The sequence below is a fragment of the Anas acuta genome, chromosome 5, assembly GCF_963932015.1.
Source record: "Anas acuta chromosome 5, bAnaAcu1.1, whole genome shotgun sequence".
NCBI lineage: Eukaryota > Metazoa > Chordata > Aves > Anseriformes > Anatidae > Anas > Anas acuta.
The window spans coordinates 31,332,507-31,353,923 of NC_088983.1; the positions used below are offsets into that span (position 1 = coordinate 31,332,507).

The window sequence follows — 21,417 nt, forward strand, 5'->3', positions numbered from 1 at the left end:
CACAAGAGACCCCCTTGCAGAACTAAGCCTTTTACTAAGAAGAAAAGCAATCAGTGAATTATTAATCTTTCCTTCAAAACAATTCACTGCAGGTATGTAAGCAACCCAGAGCCTCTTCTGCTTTTCATAAACAATTTGATTATTAAAACCTTATCCAAAAGGCCTTTAACTTCTTCATCAGTCAAGCTGACATCCGCCCAGTAAATAAGAAGCTGACCTTTGTTATGGGATCCATTTATAATGGCAGGGACTCTCCATAGAGAGGGAACAATCCTGCGTTATCTTGTCTTCCTCCGCGGTCTTGAGCCCTTCTCACATTTTTATTTGGGAAAAGCAAAAATTGTCTTGGGAAAGCAAAAAATAATACACTAAGAGAACTAAATCTCTAGCTACTGAAGTTGTTGATATCATGCCTGTGTGCTTAACTGAGATTGCAACACCTGTCTGCATGTGCAAAGCCTGAAACGGTAACTCATAAACATCACAGGTCTATACTAAACAGTAACTGTGTTCAGACCTCCTCCTCCTCCATCCCGATTTTAATCTTGATTTCTCTTCACGCTGAAAACACTCCCCTACAGCTTATTCATTATAATGCCCTGGAGACTCTGGAATGAGCTTATGCTAAATGACTTGGAGTAAAATAGTGACTGCTTATTTGTATCAACCCAGTGGTTTGCCATGTAGCACTAAGAACTGCTGTAAAAACAAGATGGAAAGCCTACTGCAGTCCTCCCACTTTGGGTTCTCTCTCAAACCAAGCAGGATCTCAGCAGGTCAGGTTTTGCCAGGGTATTTCCAAGGAACTAAGGATGTCACTGAACCAAAGAAATCTGGATTTAGCAGAAATCTCAAAGCCAGAGTAGGGGTCAGAAGGACCAACCCCTTCCTAGTAGGAAGCGGTGCTGACATTTCTACTCCAGTACTGAGTCAGAATATTCCCAGCACATTGGAGAGGTGGTCACAGCTCTGGTATGCTCTTTTCATTGGAAACCAGCTTCATAACTGACCTCGTCTACTTCTAAATGCCTTTCTGAACAGGCTACACTGGCCCAAGCCAAGGCCAATGCTGACCTCCTCTCTGTGATGTTGAAGTTGCTTAAAAACATTTTCCCAGCTGCATCCTCCTGCCCATGTCCATCCACTCCCTTGATCACTAAGGTAACATGCGAGTACTGCAAACTGTTACTTAAAATGTCATTCAGAAACTCCTGCTGGTCGGAGAGTCACAGAGATTTCTGGTGACCAACAGGGTATCTACAAATCCTTCCCTGACCTGGTGTCCGCAGTATCACACCTGCCTTGGGGCTAAGCCAAAGACTTGCCTGTGGCACAGGTCTCCTCCTGCCCAGCCCTGTTCTCTGCTTCTGGGGGGTTTCTTCTCTGCAAAGCAGCAGATGTTGGCAGATTGCCCTCTGTTTATCAGCTCCAGATCATTTTCTTAGGCAAGCCAAAGTTCTCTGTAAGGTGGCCTAGCACACCAGAGAAAATGCCCCAATTTCACCTTGAGGAGGAAATAAAAGGGAAGAGATTACAGAGAAGTTGCGCACTGATTCTGCACCGTGGAGAGACAAAGCTGCCTATGTGGTGCTTGCTGGTGCTCAGAAGGGCTTCTTCTGGGAAGGATTTCTTCCATGCCTGTGATTGCGGGCAGCTCCCATGTCCTTCCCCTAGGGATGGGCTGTGGCTAATGTGTGGGTAATTTAACACAACCAAAAACACTTTTACATATCCCCCAGACAACCTAAACTTTGTTTCCCACTGTACTTAATCCTTTGCACAACCACCATATCTTAACTCCTCAACTAAGCACATTGTAAGGATGGCTGAAGCACAAGTTGGTGTTGTTATTTACTCCATTCCGCAAAGTAAATTGGAGCATAATGAGGTAAAAAGTGCCAGGCGGTCTGAAACACCCCAAACGAATGCTAAGCACATCTTGCAAGCCCCTTGTTTATGTCTCCTGTCGGGAGAAGATAGAAGATGGCCTTTCGGGTCATGAAGGCTGAGCACAGAATCCTTACACCCTGTCACAACGTACGTTTATTTAAGAACGACTTCACCTGGAGTACATCATTTACCACAACGAGTGGCTGCATTACTTTGGTGCATTTAAAAAACATAAGCAGGAGCCACTGTATGTACAAAATGTGCTACAGGTGTAACCCACATTATTTTATATATATTATATATAAGCAGCAGTATATAAACAATAATGTTACATGTCACTCTCCCATAATTTCCTGCTGCATTTGGCACACCCACCATGCATACAGATACTGTGATATTATATAGAAGACTTCCTCCTGGGTGTTGGGGTTCTTCACCTTTGTAAGTAACAATGTAAAAAGCAAGACAGCAACACAGGTAACTTTACACGGGATTGTTTCCTCCTGATTTATAAATTCTTTATTTCCAACAGAGCAGCACAGTGAGGATAAATTAGTTAAATAGCTTCAGTTATTCTTTAGTATCATAATTGAAACACAGGTAGGTATATTTTCAAGGTAAGACAAGACTAGCTCCAATAAACTTGCCCTGCAATAAGTCTAGAAGAACATCTGGAGTCTCTCTACCCAATTTGCACTAGGCAAACCCAACTGGTGGTCCCAGAATGTATTCAGTGCAGGCATCATCAAGAAATTCACATTGTGCTCTGGGATTAGTCTGCAAAGCATGTGCAAAATTGACAAAGTGACGATTTCTGTGTTGTCTGAAAGCTACTGAAGCGCCTTCCCCTTGCGAACAGGAGAACAGCTTCCCTCACTGCCATCCTTGCCAATATACGACGTAGCACGAGCCTAACAGAGGACTGCAAATTCTATTGCTAAAAGAATTTTAAAAACCCCAAGCATTGCTGAGCGGGAAGCATTTTAGTTACATGACCTTGTCTTATCCCCACATCAACCACGTTATGCTATTAGAATTAAATTATGTTAATTAGTCACATTCTTCTCGTTCATAACAAGCCAGGAAAAGGGAAAACCAAAAAGAAAAAGGTTCATTTGACTGTGTCATAACTTCCTGCAGATCAGACTGAAAACAGCAAAAGGCAGCTTTTATCTGCACTTGAAAGGATCTATGAGCTCTGTCGTCTTTCATCATAGCCTTGGATGCATAAATTAGGTTCCAGCTGATGTAGCAGACTAAAAAAAACATATAATGGTACACACTAAACTCCACCCCAGCTATTAAGCAGGAGTCGTGCCTCCAGAGGAAATCTTTCCTGTATGAAAACCAGAACAACAGACCTCTGAACTTCAGAACCCAGAAGAAAGGGACAAGACCACACACAAAAGATAGAGGGAAGCAAAATGCCAGAGCCTGTTTTTAAGCCAAAACTTTTCAAGCCAAAAGCAGGCAATCAAATGCATGGAAAGCTTAAACAGAAGGTCCGAAATAGAAGAATAAATGAGATCTGAAAGGTTGTACTCATGTAAAATCATCCAAAAATTAACACCAACTGAGAAGAATTAACATAATTTAATTACCACCTTTTCCTCTGAGGAAGCAGGTTATTTTTACTCAAAGACAGAAAGGGTTCTGGTCACAGCCCAATGAGCCCTACACAATTACACCAAATATTTTCTCTCCCCGAGAAGAAAATTATTTCAGCTTCTATCAGTAAGAAAAACAAGCCTTTGGTATTCGTTTCTGAACTTTGTTTTGACTGTAACCCAAAGCTCTGTTTTTACAGCACTCTTTCTTGCAGGCCTTCAACAGAGGCTGCTTGGCTGAAGGTGAGCTTCCACCCGGTAAGGCACCCTGAAAACTAACGAATAGCTCTCCTCATCCATACTCTTTTTAAAGCTAAGGGGACTAATGCCATCACCTACATAAATGAGATCCATCCATATCAAATACTCAAATCTAAACCAGTGCAGGATCTGAAGCATGAAAAGAAAAAACATATCAGCATTTCTTCCCCAAGGCTACAATTGCTTCTTGTTTGGAAACAGACATTAAAAATAAATAAATATACATAGACATATATGTATTTTTTTAAAAAAAGGGAGGATTTAAATCTTTGGAAACAAAGTGAAAGCTATCTCCAGAAAATACATAATTCAAAAGATGCTGCTAGCAGTTTAACTCATCAAAATACAAGTAGGTGAAGGCTTGAAAGTAAATAAGGAAAGCTATGGACTTTTGGCATTAAAAATATTTCCTTTTCACACTTCCTACTACATACACTGAAAACATTTACTTCTAGAAGGCAGCAATGTTTAAGCAACATGCCAATTAATAAATGTCTGATTAACATCACTCCAGGACTTGTTGGCAGGGAAAGGCAATACGAGCACACCTAATGGCATGGCTGTTTTCAGAGCCGTTGTTTTTTCTCCCCAGCAAAAAAGAAAAAAAAAACAAACTACATGAAAGAAGCAAGTTGCTGATCATCAACTTTCAGACATCACTTTTGAGTATTTCCCAGCTTGGTTTAAGCAACCAAAACGAAAACAGCTCACAAGCTCACGCAAATATTTAAGACTGGGTTTTTAGAGGGAAAAAAAATAAGGTCGTGCACTGGGAAATACTCAAAACGAGACAGATTCCCATAAATTAAAAAAGGCAGCCTCATCATGCTGCTGAAGAACTGAAAAGAAGAACATACATTGATGAAAAGAACATACATTAAGCAAAGCAAAGTCCTGTAATTAAGGGTCAGGTACCCACCCATCACAAGGGGAGCTCTGCACAAAGATATAGGGCTCAAATTTGGCTTGTTAGAGTTCAGTTCTCCATTTATAAGTACCAGTTCATACAGCTCCAAGCAAATAAAGCTAATTGCACCCTTGCCTGGATATTTTAAGATGAGCACATCCTCAAAATTTCAGAGAGTTTAATTTGGACCAAAACAGAAATAGGTAAGAAGTGTAAAGTCTATAAACTTGGGAAGTTTGTGAGCTCGTGCCTACTGTGCATTTCCCTCTCAACATTATTTTCACAAAATAAAAGAACCATCTGTTTAATACACATGTGCAAGGGACTAAAAAGGTGATGAAGGAGTGATTTACTCACACTGTTTTTACTCTGCACTTCACAAACATTGTACAACACGACAGTGTGTAACAAACATTTAAAAACCAGAAGTGTCCAGTTAGCTGCCAGCTAAAATTTAAAGGGACAAAGAAAGACTTTCTAAATTCTTTGGGCAATTTTTGAAATTGGTTTTGCTTCAGCATTTTTGTCAGCATACAGCACAGTTCACCTTCTCCATCTGGTACTCAGCAGCTGTCAGAGAAAACATGAGCTGCCAGCTTCATTTTCTCAGTGCCAGTGCAATAGTCACCAAGAACTGGCAGAGGTACATGACAGCAAAGTGTCAGCTCTGCCACAGAATATTCCTGTTCCGATAATGAGTGTTTCATCATTAAATAAATGCTTTTAAATAGCTGTGAAGTTGTGACATCTAAACAACAGCAGCATAGTTTAGAGGGACACACAAAGTTTTCACTCTCATGTGAGTGATGTCAGTGGGAGAGAGTCCAGCAGTTTAAAATCTTATTACTCACTCCTCTGATGAAAGCAATGCACCTGTTAGAAGTAAAAGTTCTTCTTGTGAAGGACATCATCGTGGTCCCTTGGTATTTACTCACTGCAGTGAGCGGTGCTGATTTCTCCTCAACAGAAATCCAGTATAGGTAGTTTAGGCATAGTTGGAAAGGACCAACAGGAATGTGTTTTGGACATGGTCAGTTTTTTCAAAGCAAGGACAAAAGGACTGACAACTCACTTATTTTAAGTCCTTTTTTTGTAGTGGCCTTTTCTTAAGTCATAGCGTCACGTGTCCACTTGAACCAACAGGCTGCGGGAAGTGAGGACACCCCACAGCCTCCAGTGCATCAAGTTGATAAAACTCAGTGCTACACTGCCCACTGAGCACAAGGGCTCTCGAATTTATACACGCAGCACAGTGATACAAAGACGTAACCAGTTATTTAAACTGATTAAATTAAAATATTTTACAAAGCAAATGAGAAAATAGTTAATGAGAAAAAAAAAAATTGTATCTGCTGAAGACTTCCCCAAGAATTGGTAGAGAGAGTTTATCAGCAAGCAGACCTGAAATTCAGGTATCTCACACCCACACACACATATATACACATGTGTGTCTATATACTCACACATGTACATATCTATTTTTAGGGATTTGACTTTTTTTTTTTAGGAATTTTAAAATCAAGCATATGCAGTGCTGTAAGTAGGAAAATCATACAAAATTTTCTCATTAAATCCCACCAAGATCTTTTCCTGGAAATGCTGATGAGACGGCTGAGTGTTTATTCCTGTAAACTCCTGCGGCTTATCCATGAAGTGCAATCAAACTTGTCAGGATCATGAAACCCCTTTAACTGGAAATTAATTGTCTGTGCAGTATCATGCGGAACACACTCCTCTGTTCTTATTCTTCCCAGATTGACCGCATCTCTTCAAGTTCTCTTTCACTTTCTGCATCCTGGAAATGCAGCAAAAGAAGGGACTCATACACAGGTTAATTGAGACAGTTAAAAAATAAAACCTCCCTTTTCTTCTCCAACCCCACACCAGGTTTTAAGTATTAATCCCATAGCAGCCTCACATTTTTCCTCCTAATGCTTTTCTTTTTGTATTTCTCTCTTATTAAAGTCTTCCAAGTCTGAGAGTTTCTCGTATGTTTGCTTTTGAGAGATGAGAACTGGAAACCAGAACAGCGGAAATCTGACCTTTGCTCCCTCACCGACTTTCCTGCTCTAGACCAATGCCTTTGTTTTTCCTTCTCAATGTGATGGAAGCTATTTGATTGCCTCTTTGGGATGAAAAGAGCTAACATTTGCAAAGACTTGACCAGCCAAAGCCACTTCCATACTAGACTCCCACTTTTAATTTCAGGTCAGAAAAGACAGTTAACTATTCCTGACTTTTCTGTCTACGAATCTTGGCTGGTCAATCCTGAAAATCGCAGTGCTTCTCTGGTTAAATTCTTATGTCTCCAATATATAAAGAGAGGAAAAAAAACAACACTCTATCAGATATACCAGTCTAACTCTGTCTAGAGAGATTTCCAAGCAGCGGATGGTGAGGAAGCACCTCGTCTGGCAGAGCTAGGATATTTCCTTCTGCAAGAAGGGGATTTTTCTGCTTGATGCCCTGGTTTCCCCAGATCCATATAGAAGCCAAGTGGCTTATGCAGTACTGGATGGTGCCCTGCAGGTGGTAGCACAGGCAAGTCAGCATTGCTGGATGGTGGGCCAAGACTTCATGCACCTGAGTTTGCAGAACTCAGCAGAATACTTTGGCTACAGCAACCCAAAGAATAATGATGGCCTTAAAAACAGGGTGCCTTGAAAATCCTGCCAATCTGTATAATTCTGCCCTACATCCAGAGTGATTATTTCATCAGACAAAGGCTGAAGGTGTAAGATCTGGGAGACCTTGTTCACTTCACTGCATTCTTCGTGACAATGCAAAGAACATCAGATTGATATTAAAAGCTGCTGTGCCTTTATTCAATTTATGACTGGCAGTAATTTGATGGCATCTTCTACACAGCTTCTGCTTAACAGAAAAAGTGCAAAAGAAAAGTAAAGTGGGAAAGAGCTCCCAGATGGGAGACACTGCCACATGGCAGTTTCTAAAACAGTATGGGTCTGCTCTCAGAACTCTGTAAAATTAAGTGATACAAGAACTGAAATAACCTAGATATTAAAAAAAAAAAAAAAAAAAGTGCTGTGCAGCATACACAAACTTCTAAATGGCTCTGCACAACGATATCTAGTTTGGGAGAGCCTGGGAGCTAACTTGTCACCAAGAGTTCAATCTAGGCTGCTCCGAAAGCCACAGAGGTAAGTAGAAATAATACAGAGCTCCAGCCCCAGGACAACCACTCAGCTTAAGTGCCCCCATCTGAACCGAGCTGGCTACGAGTGACAGTGCCCAAACGAATAAACCTTCCCCAGCCCTGGTGCACTGGGAAGTGTACTGCAGTTGCTCTGTGGTTTTGCAGATATTTCAGCTGACAAGCTGCAGTTACACAGACCTGCTAAATACGTGCAGGGCATTCAAATGTGTCTGCAGCCTAATCCTGGAAGTAACAGAGCATTTGTATGGTGTTGTGCTGGAATTCTAAGCCCCTCCTGGACACACTCTCAGCTTCTTAATATTTTTCATTATGTTGCTGAATTGCTTTAGGCATTCTCATAGCAGGTCCCAAGGAAGGAAAGGAATCTACGCCAAGGAGCAAACTACTATAAAGCCTGTGCTTGCAAGCTAGAACATCTTTTATAAAACAATTTTATCTCTGCAAACAGAAGTAGCTCACCATCAGTGTGTGATTATTGATTTTTTTTTTCCTCCAAAACAAATACCTTAAATTCTGGCTGTAAGTCCCTTTTTAGTGAAGCAGACTCCCACCACCCATGAATACAATGTGGCTAACTCTTTTAAGCATGCAAGAAAATTAACCATTTTCTAAGAGCACATAGGAAGCATGAAGAGGAGAAATTTTAGCTTTCATTTAAAGCAACAGATAGGAACTACTAAACAACTGGGGTATAAAAATGTTTACAACCTTCAGTTCTTTAAATCTAATTCAGAGATAGTCTAAAATATTCTGATAAGATCTTAAACTTAAAATTGTGAAATCTTAAACTGAAATAATTCAGTTAACCTTTAGTATTTAACACATTAATGTAATTGCATCTTATATAATGTTGAATGGCCTAGTGAAGACATGCAAAATCAGATTTCCAGAGAAACCATCAACCTTAAATTATATGACTGAGATTTAAAAAAATTTCCCAATTATGTGGCTTTTGCCACGTAATAAATATGTAGAGGATTTTACATAATCTCATTTGATTTGATGGTTCAAACACATACAACGTAATATTAATTTTGGTTTCTTTCCTTTCTTGGAAAATAATCCTATTCCAGTGTCACTAAGAAAAACAGCAAAGACTGCTACCTCTTTTGTATTAGCTGGCAGTTCTGATGCAAGATTTGTCCAGAGAAGAGCTGCAGAATTGTTCCCCAGGTCCTTGTAACACTGTGAAGAAAAAATGACAACATGAGAAGAGATAAACAGGAAAAACAAAACAGAAAAACAAGCAGCTGAACGTAACAGCAATTCTGCAACCTGGCAACAGATAAAAAGGACTATTTCTCTGTCTTAAGCATTTGCACTGTGTAGTTTCAGGCTTCCAACATTTCCTGCAGCGTCCTTCATTCACAAAGGATTATAATCATCATCAGGTTATGGAATACTAGATTTTCTTTTTTGTTGTTTTGGACAAGGAGATTTTTTGTTGGAAGATTTTAAGGTGATTTTCACCATTTTCCAAGGTCTAATTTATTTCCACTTACACAGCCACTATTACTCACGCTGCTTTCATCATAAAACCTCTGTACTGACAGTGTATCATTTTATGTAGCTTTGGTTCCCCAGGCCTTTGAAAACTAGGTCCAACTGCAAGCACTGTAACATATCATATTTGCAGGTCTCTGAGGTTTTACAGTGTGAACCATTCGTCAGCACGAACTCCTCTTCAACAGCACAGAAACAGTTATCTCTTTAGGCAACATGAAGGTTTTTGGTGCCTACAGTCATGTAGGCATTTGAGGACTACAAAAAAAGCATGCTAAAAGGAAGTGGTTGCTAAAAAAAATCAGTTAATCTTTGTTGCAACTGCCACCAAAAAAAAAAAAAAAAAAAAAAACCAACAACAACAAATATATTCATTTAGGATCATGACAAGAGTTAAAATTCCTGCAGGGCTATTACTTCAGACTCTTAAATGTTACTGCAGAGTATGTGCATGTGTGTATTTTGGTGATTTTCCTGTATCATGGGATAGTTCTGAAAGAGAACTCTCTGTTCTACTGTGAGCACTGTCAAATTTCTGCGTCTGGTGAATTTGAAACAGATGGAGTCATGGACATCCTTGAAGCCTTCACAAATCCTGTGTCTCTTTATATCAGTCAAAAATATCAGTAGATGACTATAAAATTCTTTTTTTTTTTTTAGGTTTGACTCATTAGAGCACTAGTTCCTTAAAAACAATTTGTATTGAACTGAACTTTTAAAATGTTATCACAAAGGATGTGATCCAAAATGACAGAGGCTGGGATTGGGAAAAACAGAACAAACAAAAAAATAGATACAAGTACTCCTATTAACTTCCAAGTCACTTTGTGTTCGCAGAGTGTTTCTGAAGCTCAGTCACACCACACCTGCCAAATGTGGTGAAATAAAAAAAGGAATAAAAAAAGGCCCAATAAAAAAAAGTATTGGCCCATGTAGATTACAATTTAGCCACAGTGAAACCCAATTTTTTTACATCAACTCTGAAAATTCTCTCAGGTTATAACTTGCAATAATTTGCTGCTGCTATAACTTCATAGCAAATGAGTTCCAAGTATGGAGTAAAGAAGGGAAAAAAAGACATTTAGAGAAAGATATTGAATTTGCATGAATGCTGGCTATATTTACAAGCAGAGACAGAAGCAATCAAGAGCACATTCATTATGGTACATAAGCAGTCAAAACAAAAGACTAGCTGATGTACAAATACATAGTTTAATTTACTTAATAGACTCTTCACTAAGTAGATATAATGAGCTACAATGCATCACGGACAAAATCCAGCTGGTGTGAAGGCTACCACATCTCTTGCTGAATTTTCCACTTCTCCTTCATTTTTCTTTAACAAGACACTTACTGTGAAATAAATTCTGCACCCCGATTCCAGTAATAATGTATTTCAGACCAAGCAGATCCTATGACTTGTGTGCTACTCTGATAAAGCTCACTAGCTTTGGGACATTGCAAATTCAGTAATTTCACAGAGAATGACTACAGCTACTCTTTGCTATGACCACTCTGGCTGATACTTCCAAAGCTATTTGGGTTTTAAACATTTCTAGACTCCAGCTAGAGGTCCTAGGAACTAAGCAGCAGTTTTAAGATTTAAGAGTTCAAACCCAATTATTTCCTCAAGGTAAACTCAATGTGAACTCTTTGCTCAGTTAGATAATGACAGGACAAGGGGGAGTGGTTTTAAACCAAAAGCGGGGAGATTTAGGTTAGAGGTTAGGAGAAAATTCTTCACTCAGAGGGTGGTGAGGCACTGGCACAGGCTGCCCAGAGAGGCTGTGGATGCCCCATCCCTGGAGGTGTTCAAGGCTAGGCTGGACGAGGCCTTGGGCAACCTGGGTGGCATCCCTGCCCATGGCAAGGGGTTGGAGTTAGATGATCTTTGAGGTCTTTCCCAGCCCAAGCCATTCTATGATTCTATGATAAACAGAAGATATTAAGAGCTTCAGGCATTCATGGCTTATTTAATCATTACCTTAAGACTTGCATCTGTATTAGTAAAATGGAGACACTTTATATGTCACCTTTTCCTCCATGATCATCTTCGTATATACACCATAGAAATCCAAGGTGCTGGTGGTGGCATTGAACCTCCAAAGTGTGGCTTACAGGTTACCATTGCTGCCTTAGAATAGAATTTTATAGAACATAACTTCTAAAACCTTGTTTCTGCATGGAGTAATTTACATGTGTTTAGTACTTTCCATCCAAAGAGGTATATGTATTTCTTAACACAAATATTACTTATGCTAGAACATATGACTTTAAAGGAAAAAGTGACTGGTTACCTTGGCAATGTATACTCTTACTGCTTTGGAAAACCCTGGGCTCAGCTCCTCGACCTAGAAAAGCAGAGGGGAGGATGGAACAGACAGAGAAAAGCAGACATTAGGATATGTAAAGGACACAGTTAAAACCTGTATCAAGTTTTTTACATCTCTTAAAAAATAGATGAGTAAATCCCACCTTTCAAAATATATAAAATAGTGTAAGAACTTTGACAGGCTAGCCTGGCTGCATTAGTTAAATGCCCTCGTACTCTCAAAAAATGCCTGTGACTCAGCGAGTAACATCCATATACTTTGCTACTGTGAGTGCCAAGGAAAAATGGTGAGGTTGCAAAGCCAAGTTCTCAGAAGCTAAGGGAAGCCCAGAAATATCCTGACTACCTCCTCCTGCCTGTGCACACACTCTTTTTCACCTCCTTGCCTAACCAGTGTCATCCACTTGGGTTTCTCCTGAATGTACTGGTGCCAAACCTCAGGAATCTTCCCTCAGTTTTCTGTCTCCTCCTTACTGGTTGTTAATTCCCAATTTCCTTATTACTAACTTCCTTCTGCTTTCTTCCCTCCAGCTCAGTGCCAGTCATCACTTTCCAAGCATCCTTGTTCCAGGATGCTCCTACAACAAATGCCTGGATTCACCCCGCATCCCATCTGCACTCAAATTCAAATGCACTCAGTCAAGGCAGCAGAGCCTAGGTATCAGAGGAAGCTCTGAGAGCACAAGACAGACAACGTTCCTCTTCTTAATTCTGCTGTCTGGTCTTAGACCTAGTTCAGCTGGTGACTAACCCAGAGCTGCAAATTTCAGGATGGTTTCCACTCCCCTGAATCATGCCAACTGTGGCTGAAAGCTGAAGTGGATGCCACTGAGCGTATGGGAAGTGCATTTGTTCAGAGTATAATTAGCTTCCAGAGTGATGGTTTTGTATCCTCTCTTCATATTTGACCAAAGCAAAACCTCAGAAAAATCCAAGTTCCCGTTTCAAACCACAGTGCCACTCTAACTTACTCTAACTCCTCTAATGGAAAAAAAAAGCAAAACGCTTTGCTTCAAACCTCTCTCTGAAATGATATATTCATTTTAGCTGAAATTTGGCTGAAAAGTATACTGCCTAGAGCAGACACCTATCACAAACTTACTTCTCACATAATTACCTTTTGGCAAAATTACAATAAATTGATATAAGTATGATATTCCCTGACACTTCACAGAACTGCTGGTGCAATCTATGAGTTATAAAGTGGTAGGGCAATTTGTTTCTGTAACGCTTCATCACAGGTGCTTAAGAGTAGTTCTCACAGGCACAGCCAGACAGTCTGTTTAACTCATTCAGATCATGTGACCCTTGCAACAAGAGCTATGAACGCTAAGATGTGACTCAGGCCATGTCTTAAATTAATTTTTCATCAACAGAAGGACAAAAAAAAAAAAAAAAAGACAGCCAGAACTCCTGATAGTTTCTTTCTGGAAATACATACGCAACCTGTCTCTGAAAGCTTAGGAGTTGTCCTCAGAAGCCTAGAGAACCTAATCTGAAAGTCTTTTAATAAAATATTGAAAGAAACTAAAATGATAGAACACTGTGAATGTCTATGCCAGTGTTCCCAGGGAGAAACTCAAACTGATATCACGGAACATGAAAAGAATACAGTACAAATGCATTTAGTATCAAGCTATGAATTCATTCATTTTTGCAGCTACTAAAAGGAAAAAAAAAACCCTTGGAAAAAAATCTGAACACCCTGGATCTAGCTCTGAGGTCTTCAAAGTCCCATTTTTCTGTTGGGCTGTTCTGTAATACAGGCTCAAAATTTTTTGCTTTCATCAGCTTTTCTTCCAAAGGCTCCAGTCAGTGGAAATATATCACGGAGCACTCGGAGAGTGATGAGCTTAAGCAGAACACAAATACTCAAATTCCACGCTCATGGTTGCATGTCAGGTTAGTGACTCCCTTGCATATCACATTTCCATACCCTTAAGAAGTTTTGCAGTGCATCCTGTACGGTGGCTGTAGGAGGGGTTTCAAACAAAGCAGAAGCAGTCTTTTTTTCAAGCCATCCCAGATGGGAAACCTGCAGAGACAGTAAGATGAAACTATCAAACCCGGTGAAGACACAGCATGTGCAAAGGTATACAAAGACAATGAATTATCGAGTTCCTTGTAGCTGGTTCATGCACATGGGAGACAGACAATAATATTGGGTGTATCTGCAGATTCTGGTCAAGAATGCAAGTCCAGCTACAGAATTAAACCTGATTTTGCTTTCCTTTGTCCCTGCCTTATACCACCAGTCACCTGCAGTTTCATTCATCAGCTGCCACATGCATAACCTTCAATACAGGATTTGTCTCTACAACTGAGTATCACAGCTGGGTAACAGTGTGGGTGGTCTAAAATCCCAAACCTCCTTCTTGCAACCACACCAGTTCCTGGCAGTTCTCACCTATGCACTGGAGCCCAGGTGCAGATGTAGCCCTCCTGTCTCCCAGCTTAAACCTTGTACAAGAATGTGTTCTCATCATACATAAAGATCATAGATCCCTTGAGAGAGGCCAGCTAAAGCCTTCCCACCAACACACATCCACATTTTGAGATACAGGTAGCTATTATAATCATTTCTTGAAATCTTACTTTACTGTTCCTAGCTCCTCTCTCTAATATGAAACTCCCTGAGATTTTATTGGGGGAAAGATGCATACGATTCTAACTTCTGCTAAGACCATCTTTTTAAACACCATGTAATTCTTGTAATAATTAGCAGAAGCGCTAACTCTCATAGCAGCATGGCTAACTAGGAAGTCCAGAGCAGAATACAGAGCTAGGAGCTGCCACTGATTGAGCTTGCTGCTTCCCTGTAATTACCTAAGGCAATTATCTCAGTTACAATCTCTGCAATGTGACTTCATTTCTGACAGCAGCAAAGCACTTTCAAATTGCCTAAACTGAAAAGTAGATAGTTACTGCAAACTCTTATTTCTTTTTATAGGCACTAAATGTGATTTATGGCATTTGATTCTAAGCTTTTCCTTGTCAAGAAATATAAAGCAGCCGGCACACTTCTTGTAATACCTCCAATACTTTGTGTAGCAGAGGAAACACATGCAAAGGATTATACAGATATACTATGTGCAGAAGCTCTTGCCAGCCCTGAAATGTCCTTGATTACATCCATATGTGTTAAAGGTTTGAAGGTAGTTTGTTTTTACTGAATAAAGCAAGGGAAGCAGTAAGCTAGTTTGCAGCTAGTGCTAGTCCATTCTTTGCCGTTTCACTTCCCATGCCACCTGCAGTGACTAAAAAGAAAAGATTGGAGCCCCAAACCTTTCAGAGCTCCAATTTTTAGTAGTTCGGGGAGAATACTTTTAGCAAACTGCTTCTATTTGGAAAGAGACCAAAAAAAAAAAAAAAAAAGCCCACCAGGGAAAAAATGAAGAGCAGAATAGAGGCAGTATATAAGTGAAACAGCAAAAAAAACAGAAGCTTTCATTTAGTTGCACAGAGGTACAAGCACTTTTAAAGCCTTTTTTGATTGTGGGACAGAAGTATTATAACAGCAAGAGTAACTGATATTGCCAGTTTGAAAATGCATTCTTCATGCTTTTAAAAACTCCTTCATGTTTTTAAAATCAGTGTGTCTTCCATACCATGAACCTTTCTCTGCCTCCTGGCCTTTGATCGTGAGCACTGAGCACATTGCAAATTTGCTCAGCCAGTTCTTATCCTGATCACCAACTCAGCCTTTCTGTACTATTTCTCTCTCACTACTGAGGGAGCAAAATTTATATAAACACTCAAGAAAAACCTCTACCATTTAAAATCTATGGCTTTAAGCAGTAATACCAGTATGAAGGTATATATTTTAGGTTTAACAGGAGATCAACAAGGGAGAAGGACTGCCTAAGACTTTGCAATTACAGTTAAGAAAACAACTTGGATGGAAAGCTCAGAAATTCTGAATGAGACACTATGTCCTGGCAGACATTTCAATAGTGCTTTTATAAAAGCACTGAGGTGCTACACGTACAAGAACATGAATGTACAACATGTTCATTTTGTTACAAGAGGTTTCTGACAGTATTTGTCAGTGATGCGCTCTTCTTGGCACTGTTTCAGGATCAAAGTGAAGAATTTCCAGATGCCATGAAAGTGCAACTTTTAAACAATTTCTTCCAGCAACTAAGACATTTCCACACTGGTACTTTCTGATACAATATCCGAGTTCAGCAACTAAACAGAATGTGCTCACTGGTTATGGCTGGTGATTTCAGCCTACCTGTCTTTCATTCAAACAAGAAGCTAAATTACAAGGAGGAAAGAACAGTAATAAATATTATTAAACTATTTTACCTGGTAACACCACCTGCCCAAAAGATAGTAGGACTTTGGATCCTCTGGTTTCAGTGCAATCGCTTTATCAATGTGTTCCTAGGGAAAATCATCACCAACACACATTATATTCTTGTTACAAGCAAATACAACATCCACAATAGCAGATGAACTTATGTAGAAAGAGGAAAGTCCACAATTTCTGAGCAATCAGTGAAATTACAGCTACAAAGATATTCCAAATTTCCTTAAAACTGTTTCAGCTGAGCACAGAACATCAGCATTTTATCAGCCTCAGAAAACAAAAACAAACAAACAAACAAAAAAACCCTACATGTAAAAAAGTGAAGCTGTCCTTCACTTTATTCTATCAGCTTTTCATAACTTTGACATAACCGAATTACTGGTCAGGTGAACAATCGACAATGTAATAATGATATGTGGCCAGTTCTGTAGCAACCGGTGCATCTTCCTACCCTGCAATATAATATTCCTGTTCTGGTTGAAAGGCAAATTAAGGAAGCTGAGGCAGATCAATTGCCTGTGAAAAATAATTATTTTGCACTTAGGGCACAAGCAGGCTCACGGCAGTTAGTGAAGAAAAGTTAGTATCTTATTACCACATGGTAATTTCAAGCTTAAGGTTCTCAATCTCATTGTATGCATGTATTTTATTTGCAAAACTTTTATTCTTCTTTTTTTTTCCTGTCACTATAGTGTGCACAATTGCAAAGCAAAACTAGTCACCCCCCATCAGGTGTCACAGGAATCGCCCTCCTCGGCCCAAACCACCCACTGAAAGCATCCCTTTGGTACCTATCACTTCTCTAATAAAAGCTGGAGCCAGTCTTAACTTATGACCACAGAAGTAAGCATTGAACAATACTCACAGAAAAACCAGCACGTCCTCTTTACTCACCTTAAAAACATACCCCGTTTGAATGCGTTTCTGAATGCTCTCATGTTCTGCTAACTGCCCGCAAAGAATAGCATACCTGCACGGAGGAGACATTTGTGGCAAATCAGATTGTCAGTTTTAAATACACATTTACATTCTGCATGCATCTTTCCTCTGAAGATATAGGTGTGTTTAAGTTGCACATCGTACTGGGGAAAGCAGGGCATACTGCCCACATACACAGCAAGTATTTATTGCACAGAAATAGCTCAAAGGGTGTTGACGAGTCAACAGCAGCGGCTTGACGTGACATAAAGTTTGCTGCACTGATTGCTGAAGTCTTCCTTCTACATAAGACCAGAGCAGCACACTTCTACAATCCTAAATTTCTCCATTCAGCAATGAAATTGCGTCAAAACACAGAGTGCTGAAGAGCAAATCCTACAGCAGCGAGAGCCAGAACTGCTAAAAGCTCTAATTAACTAGAAGGATGCACAGCCATCTCCTACGCAAATCTAGAGCACGCTGGATGTCTACTTCGAGGGAAAATATTGTGAAAACCTACCTATATCCTGCAGCCCCACATGGCCACCGAACTTGGAAAACAAAATAATATGTTTTGAGTGCTGCAAACTCACACCATTTCAGTTTTGTCTAGTAGGAGACTGCAAAATTTAAGCCTGAGAAGCACAGTACCCAGAAAAATTAGGTATTTCATGAGCAGTGAAAGCAACTAAGCTTGGTTACCCATGGATTTACACCCTCCCACCTCACCTTCCCATGCAAGTACACCTCTCTTGAGCTTTCTTTTACCACATCCACAGTTCTGACACATGCTTGTGTGGCTGGATACTCTGTCTCGTCTCATCATATGATGTCCCAAAGAGCCCCTGGTGATGGTTAACCACAGCAGATGTTCGTGCAGGAGTCTGTCAGAAGACTCGAATCCCCAAGCCCACTTTCTTCAATGTCACGAAGAAAACCCACAAAACATTTCATACCTAATTGCTCTTGCCAGAACTAAATTTTCCGTGTGTAAGTTACAACACAAAGAAGTTTCGTCTCCTGCATGTTTACCTCATTCTTTTAAGATGTTAATTTTCTTTTGGAAAACTCTGGTTCTATTCTAAAATTCTTGTTTCTCACGACAAGGGAAAAATGGTCTTAATTGAGTAAATCCCTTTCACCCAACCAGAAAAGTTGACAGCTGCATTGCCATAATCTGACACTTGCAGACGATGAAATGTTTTTACGATCTTCTGGAGCTTGTCTCACAACAAGCACAGCCTGTGTAAAGTATTCCTAACCAGAACACAACTAGGGTTTAGAAATACACGCCAATAAAAAGCTTATTTTTTTTTAGACCACAAGATAAATTATTCTCATACACTTAACCTTGTAGTCTATAGCTCTGTTGGATGCACACGTATGGCTCCTCCAAACACATTATTTAGGCTCCTGGATGTGTGGGCAGGCATTACATACAATTAGGTCAGGTTTAAGGTCCCACAACAAAACGGTAAGTTCTAGAAACACCCTTTCTTTTTAAAATGGAAAGTACCACATAACGTTCCTTTATTCCACTCCCTCCATCTGCAGGGGAAGTCTAACACGTCTTCAAAGGAGCAATACATCCAATGGGCCACGAAGAGAGCCCTGATCCCTCCACCAGCCACCACATCAATGTCAAGTGGTGCCATATTCAGCTGTCAGGAGAAGATAAATATTACATTTGTTGACAGCCTGGTGAAACGTTAGTAAAATAAGCAGTAAATAACAGTCTTAACTTTGTGTCATTAAACAAACTAAAAAAAATGCAGCAAGAGATTCCTCAGCCGGTTTTTCACCAGTCCCAGAAAGAGAAGACCCTACCAAACCCAGGCTTTGCATGAACTTTCCTCTTGTATCTGTGCTTCGAGGTCCAGGTCCTGGTGGTGCTTTTAACACATGAGACTCTGTGGTACTGAGATCTCTGAGGTCTTCAGATCCCAGCTTCCCTTCCTCTCCCTGTCTGCAACCCAGTGTGGTTTTCTATTTTTCTTCTGCTTGTTTAGCTTGGTTTGTCCTTCAATATTGAAGCTATTTGTTTTAATTCCTTTTGTGAAATGCCTTGGGATGAGTGTCACGAGAGGCAATACTCAGTTGCAGGAAGACTAACAGTAATAGGATGGGTTAAAAATAATGAGTTTGGGAAGGGGATTTTAATCTTTTGTAAACATTTTGTAACTTCTGAAACACTGTTCAGATTGATATCTCAGCAGTTACCGAAACCTGACGTTACAAGACTTGCTGGACAAATTATTAACCAAAACTACTCGTGAAGCTGACACTGGTCAAACTCAAGTTCCCACAAAAAGCTCATCTCAGTTAAGATTTCCCCGTTCATTAGAAAATTAAACTCCGTGCAACGGGAGAGCAGATACTACCAGATGAGCGACTGCTGCTCTTCCTGCCCCAATCCCCAAGTTCAAAACGCACAACTTTGTTGAAACTTCATTTTCGATGCTGCACTCTGGCTGACTCCCATTTACAAGCAGAACTTTTGGCCTCTTCACACAAAACACACAGCTCTCCACAGCCCAGTACCTCCAGCTTTGTGGTGAGGGTGGCCTGCCAACCTAAATACAGCTCTTATCTTTTTTAACTGTTTCAAAGAGTCACTAGCTAAGTCTGCTGGTGCTCCTTGCTGCCTCAGACAGACAGTAAATTAAAAAGAAATGGTGAGGCAAGAGGAGATAAAAGGGGAAAGGGAAAGAAGTGGTGAGAAGCAGCTCTTTTGCAGAAAGCTGATAAAAGTGAAATGTAGTTTGGTTTATATTGCCAAAGATGAGTAAATCTGTAAGTCAGACTGCTGACAATAGCATGGAGAAATTAAAATCCTTTCATTTTATTAAATTCAAATTTTGCTTCATATCTATTCAAGTAATTTTATGTCGCAATACCCAACGAATTAACAAGCTAGATCATATTCCTATTCAATTGACGCTAGCTGGGAATTGAAAACATCAAGGCTTGCCTGTAAAACTGTTCAGTGCTATTCAAAGAGCATTCCTAGTAAATCAAGAGAGCTTTCATCACACGCAGACATGGAGATAAAAATCCATAGTTGGAGCTCAACCTCCAGTTACTAGAGTCAGATTAAAGGCTAGGAAGAATAAAACATTTTTAAATCAAGCAAATAATTCAAAGAAGCATAGCTTTTAAAGTATACATCTTTATAAAGAATTTAGAAGTTTGCGCAATATTTTATGAATATTAACAGTTTTTCACCTTCCTGTGCACTCACCGAGTCTCTTCACTTGTAAGGGAAGCAGACAGATAATTAGCATGTAGGTATTCAGACTGCAGTGAAACACACCAGAAATGATCATTTATTTAGGGATTAGTACCTTGGGAGAGACAGCAGAAGCCCCAGTGACTTAACCTGGAATTAATGACCATGTGGTCATAAAGAGCTTGGAACAAAGGGGTCAGGCTTAGGCTTTCCTGAACTCAAAACAAGAGGAGACAAGATTGAAGCTAAAAAACCAGGAAGGCAGAAGTACTCCTCCAGGCTTGTCCAGAGAACGTGGTGAGCAAGTTGGGGTGTGGATTCACATGGAACCAGTGACACCGCATTAATTCCCCATTCTGATTTACTCAGAGCACCACACTCCAACTGGAAGTGGAATTGCACAACCAGAAGATGCTCCTTTATTAAAGCCCAAACCATGCATATGGCAGAGTTTCTGTCTTCTATACATATAACCTAGTTTCTCCACTAGCTTTGCAGCATCTGTGAGCCCCAAGCCAAAGTTTGGCTTTGACCTACCAGCAGCAGAAGTCGATGGGCTGTGTGCTGAGTTGCATAATAGATGTTGGTTTACTTTGTATAAAGCCATGTCACTGCTGTGCTCACTGTGTTGTATGTCTGTGCCTTATATCTTCCCAGACAGGGGTAAGAATTCATCAAGTGCCTTGCTGGTTCAGCAAGGGAAATAAAATTCTAGTTTCAGGAAGAGTCAACGTTTATGCTGATATAGTGAATTTACACGTGTGGATGGCTTAAAAAAGGAGCTTGTGATGGTGGCATACACACTAGAAATTTAAGCACAATGAATTGTTCTGGATTAGAGCAACATTAACTTCCTACTGTCTCAATTTCCCATGGAGATTAAAAATTGTAAGTATTTGATCACATCAAAAACTGCAGTGATGAACAATAGCTTCATCCCTGTTCTGACTTGCAAAAATACTTACAGCAACTCTTAACTGTAAATATATATAAAATGATTATATACATATAAAAATAAAATCTTGATACATAAAACCAAGTTTGTATATAGGAACACTTTTCAGGATGCTTACCACAACTCCTTTGAAAACATTTCATTTAATAAATTCTGAAAACTGACTGCTGGCCAAAGACATGAACTCATTTCTGCAGGAAATATGTATTAAAAGGTTGCAGCCTGCCTTAATCTCACAACTTAAAGGATATTTTATGTGAAAGATGGACTTGATTATCATCTCCACAAGCTAATAAAACAAAAGCTTGTAAATATTCCATCC

General features: G+C 39.8%; 1 protein-coding gene across 1 annotated transcript in view; it reads right to left on the reverse strand.

Annotated features, from left to right (window-relative positions):
* Nucleotides 1-2,368: 2,368 nt before the first annotated feature.
* Nucleotides 2,369-21,417, reverse strand: part of RMDN3 (regulator of microtubule dynamics 3) — a 41,849-nt gene continuing 22,800 nt past the window's right edge. The window contains exons 7-12 of the mRNA XM_068683667.1: nt 16,888-16,963; nt 15,990-16,067; nt 13,615-13,713; nt 11,644-11,697; nt 8,948-9,028; nt 2,369-6,460 (exon numbers count right to left, since the gene is read on the reverse strand). Coding sequence (XP_068539768.1) covers nt 6,407-6,460; nt 8,948-9,028; nt 11,644-11,697; nt 13,615-13,713; nt 15,990-16,067; nt 16,888-16,963 — 442 coding nt within the window. The 3' untranslated portion in view covers nt 2,369-6,406. The remainder of the gene's footprint in view (nt 6,461-8,947; nt 9,029-11,643; nt 11,698-13,614; nt 13,714-15,989; nt 16,068-16,887; nt 16,964-21,417) is intronic.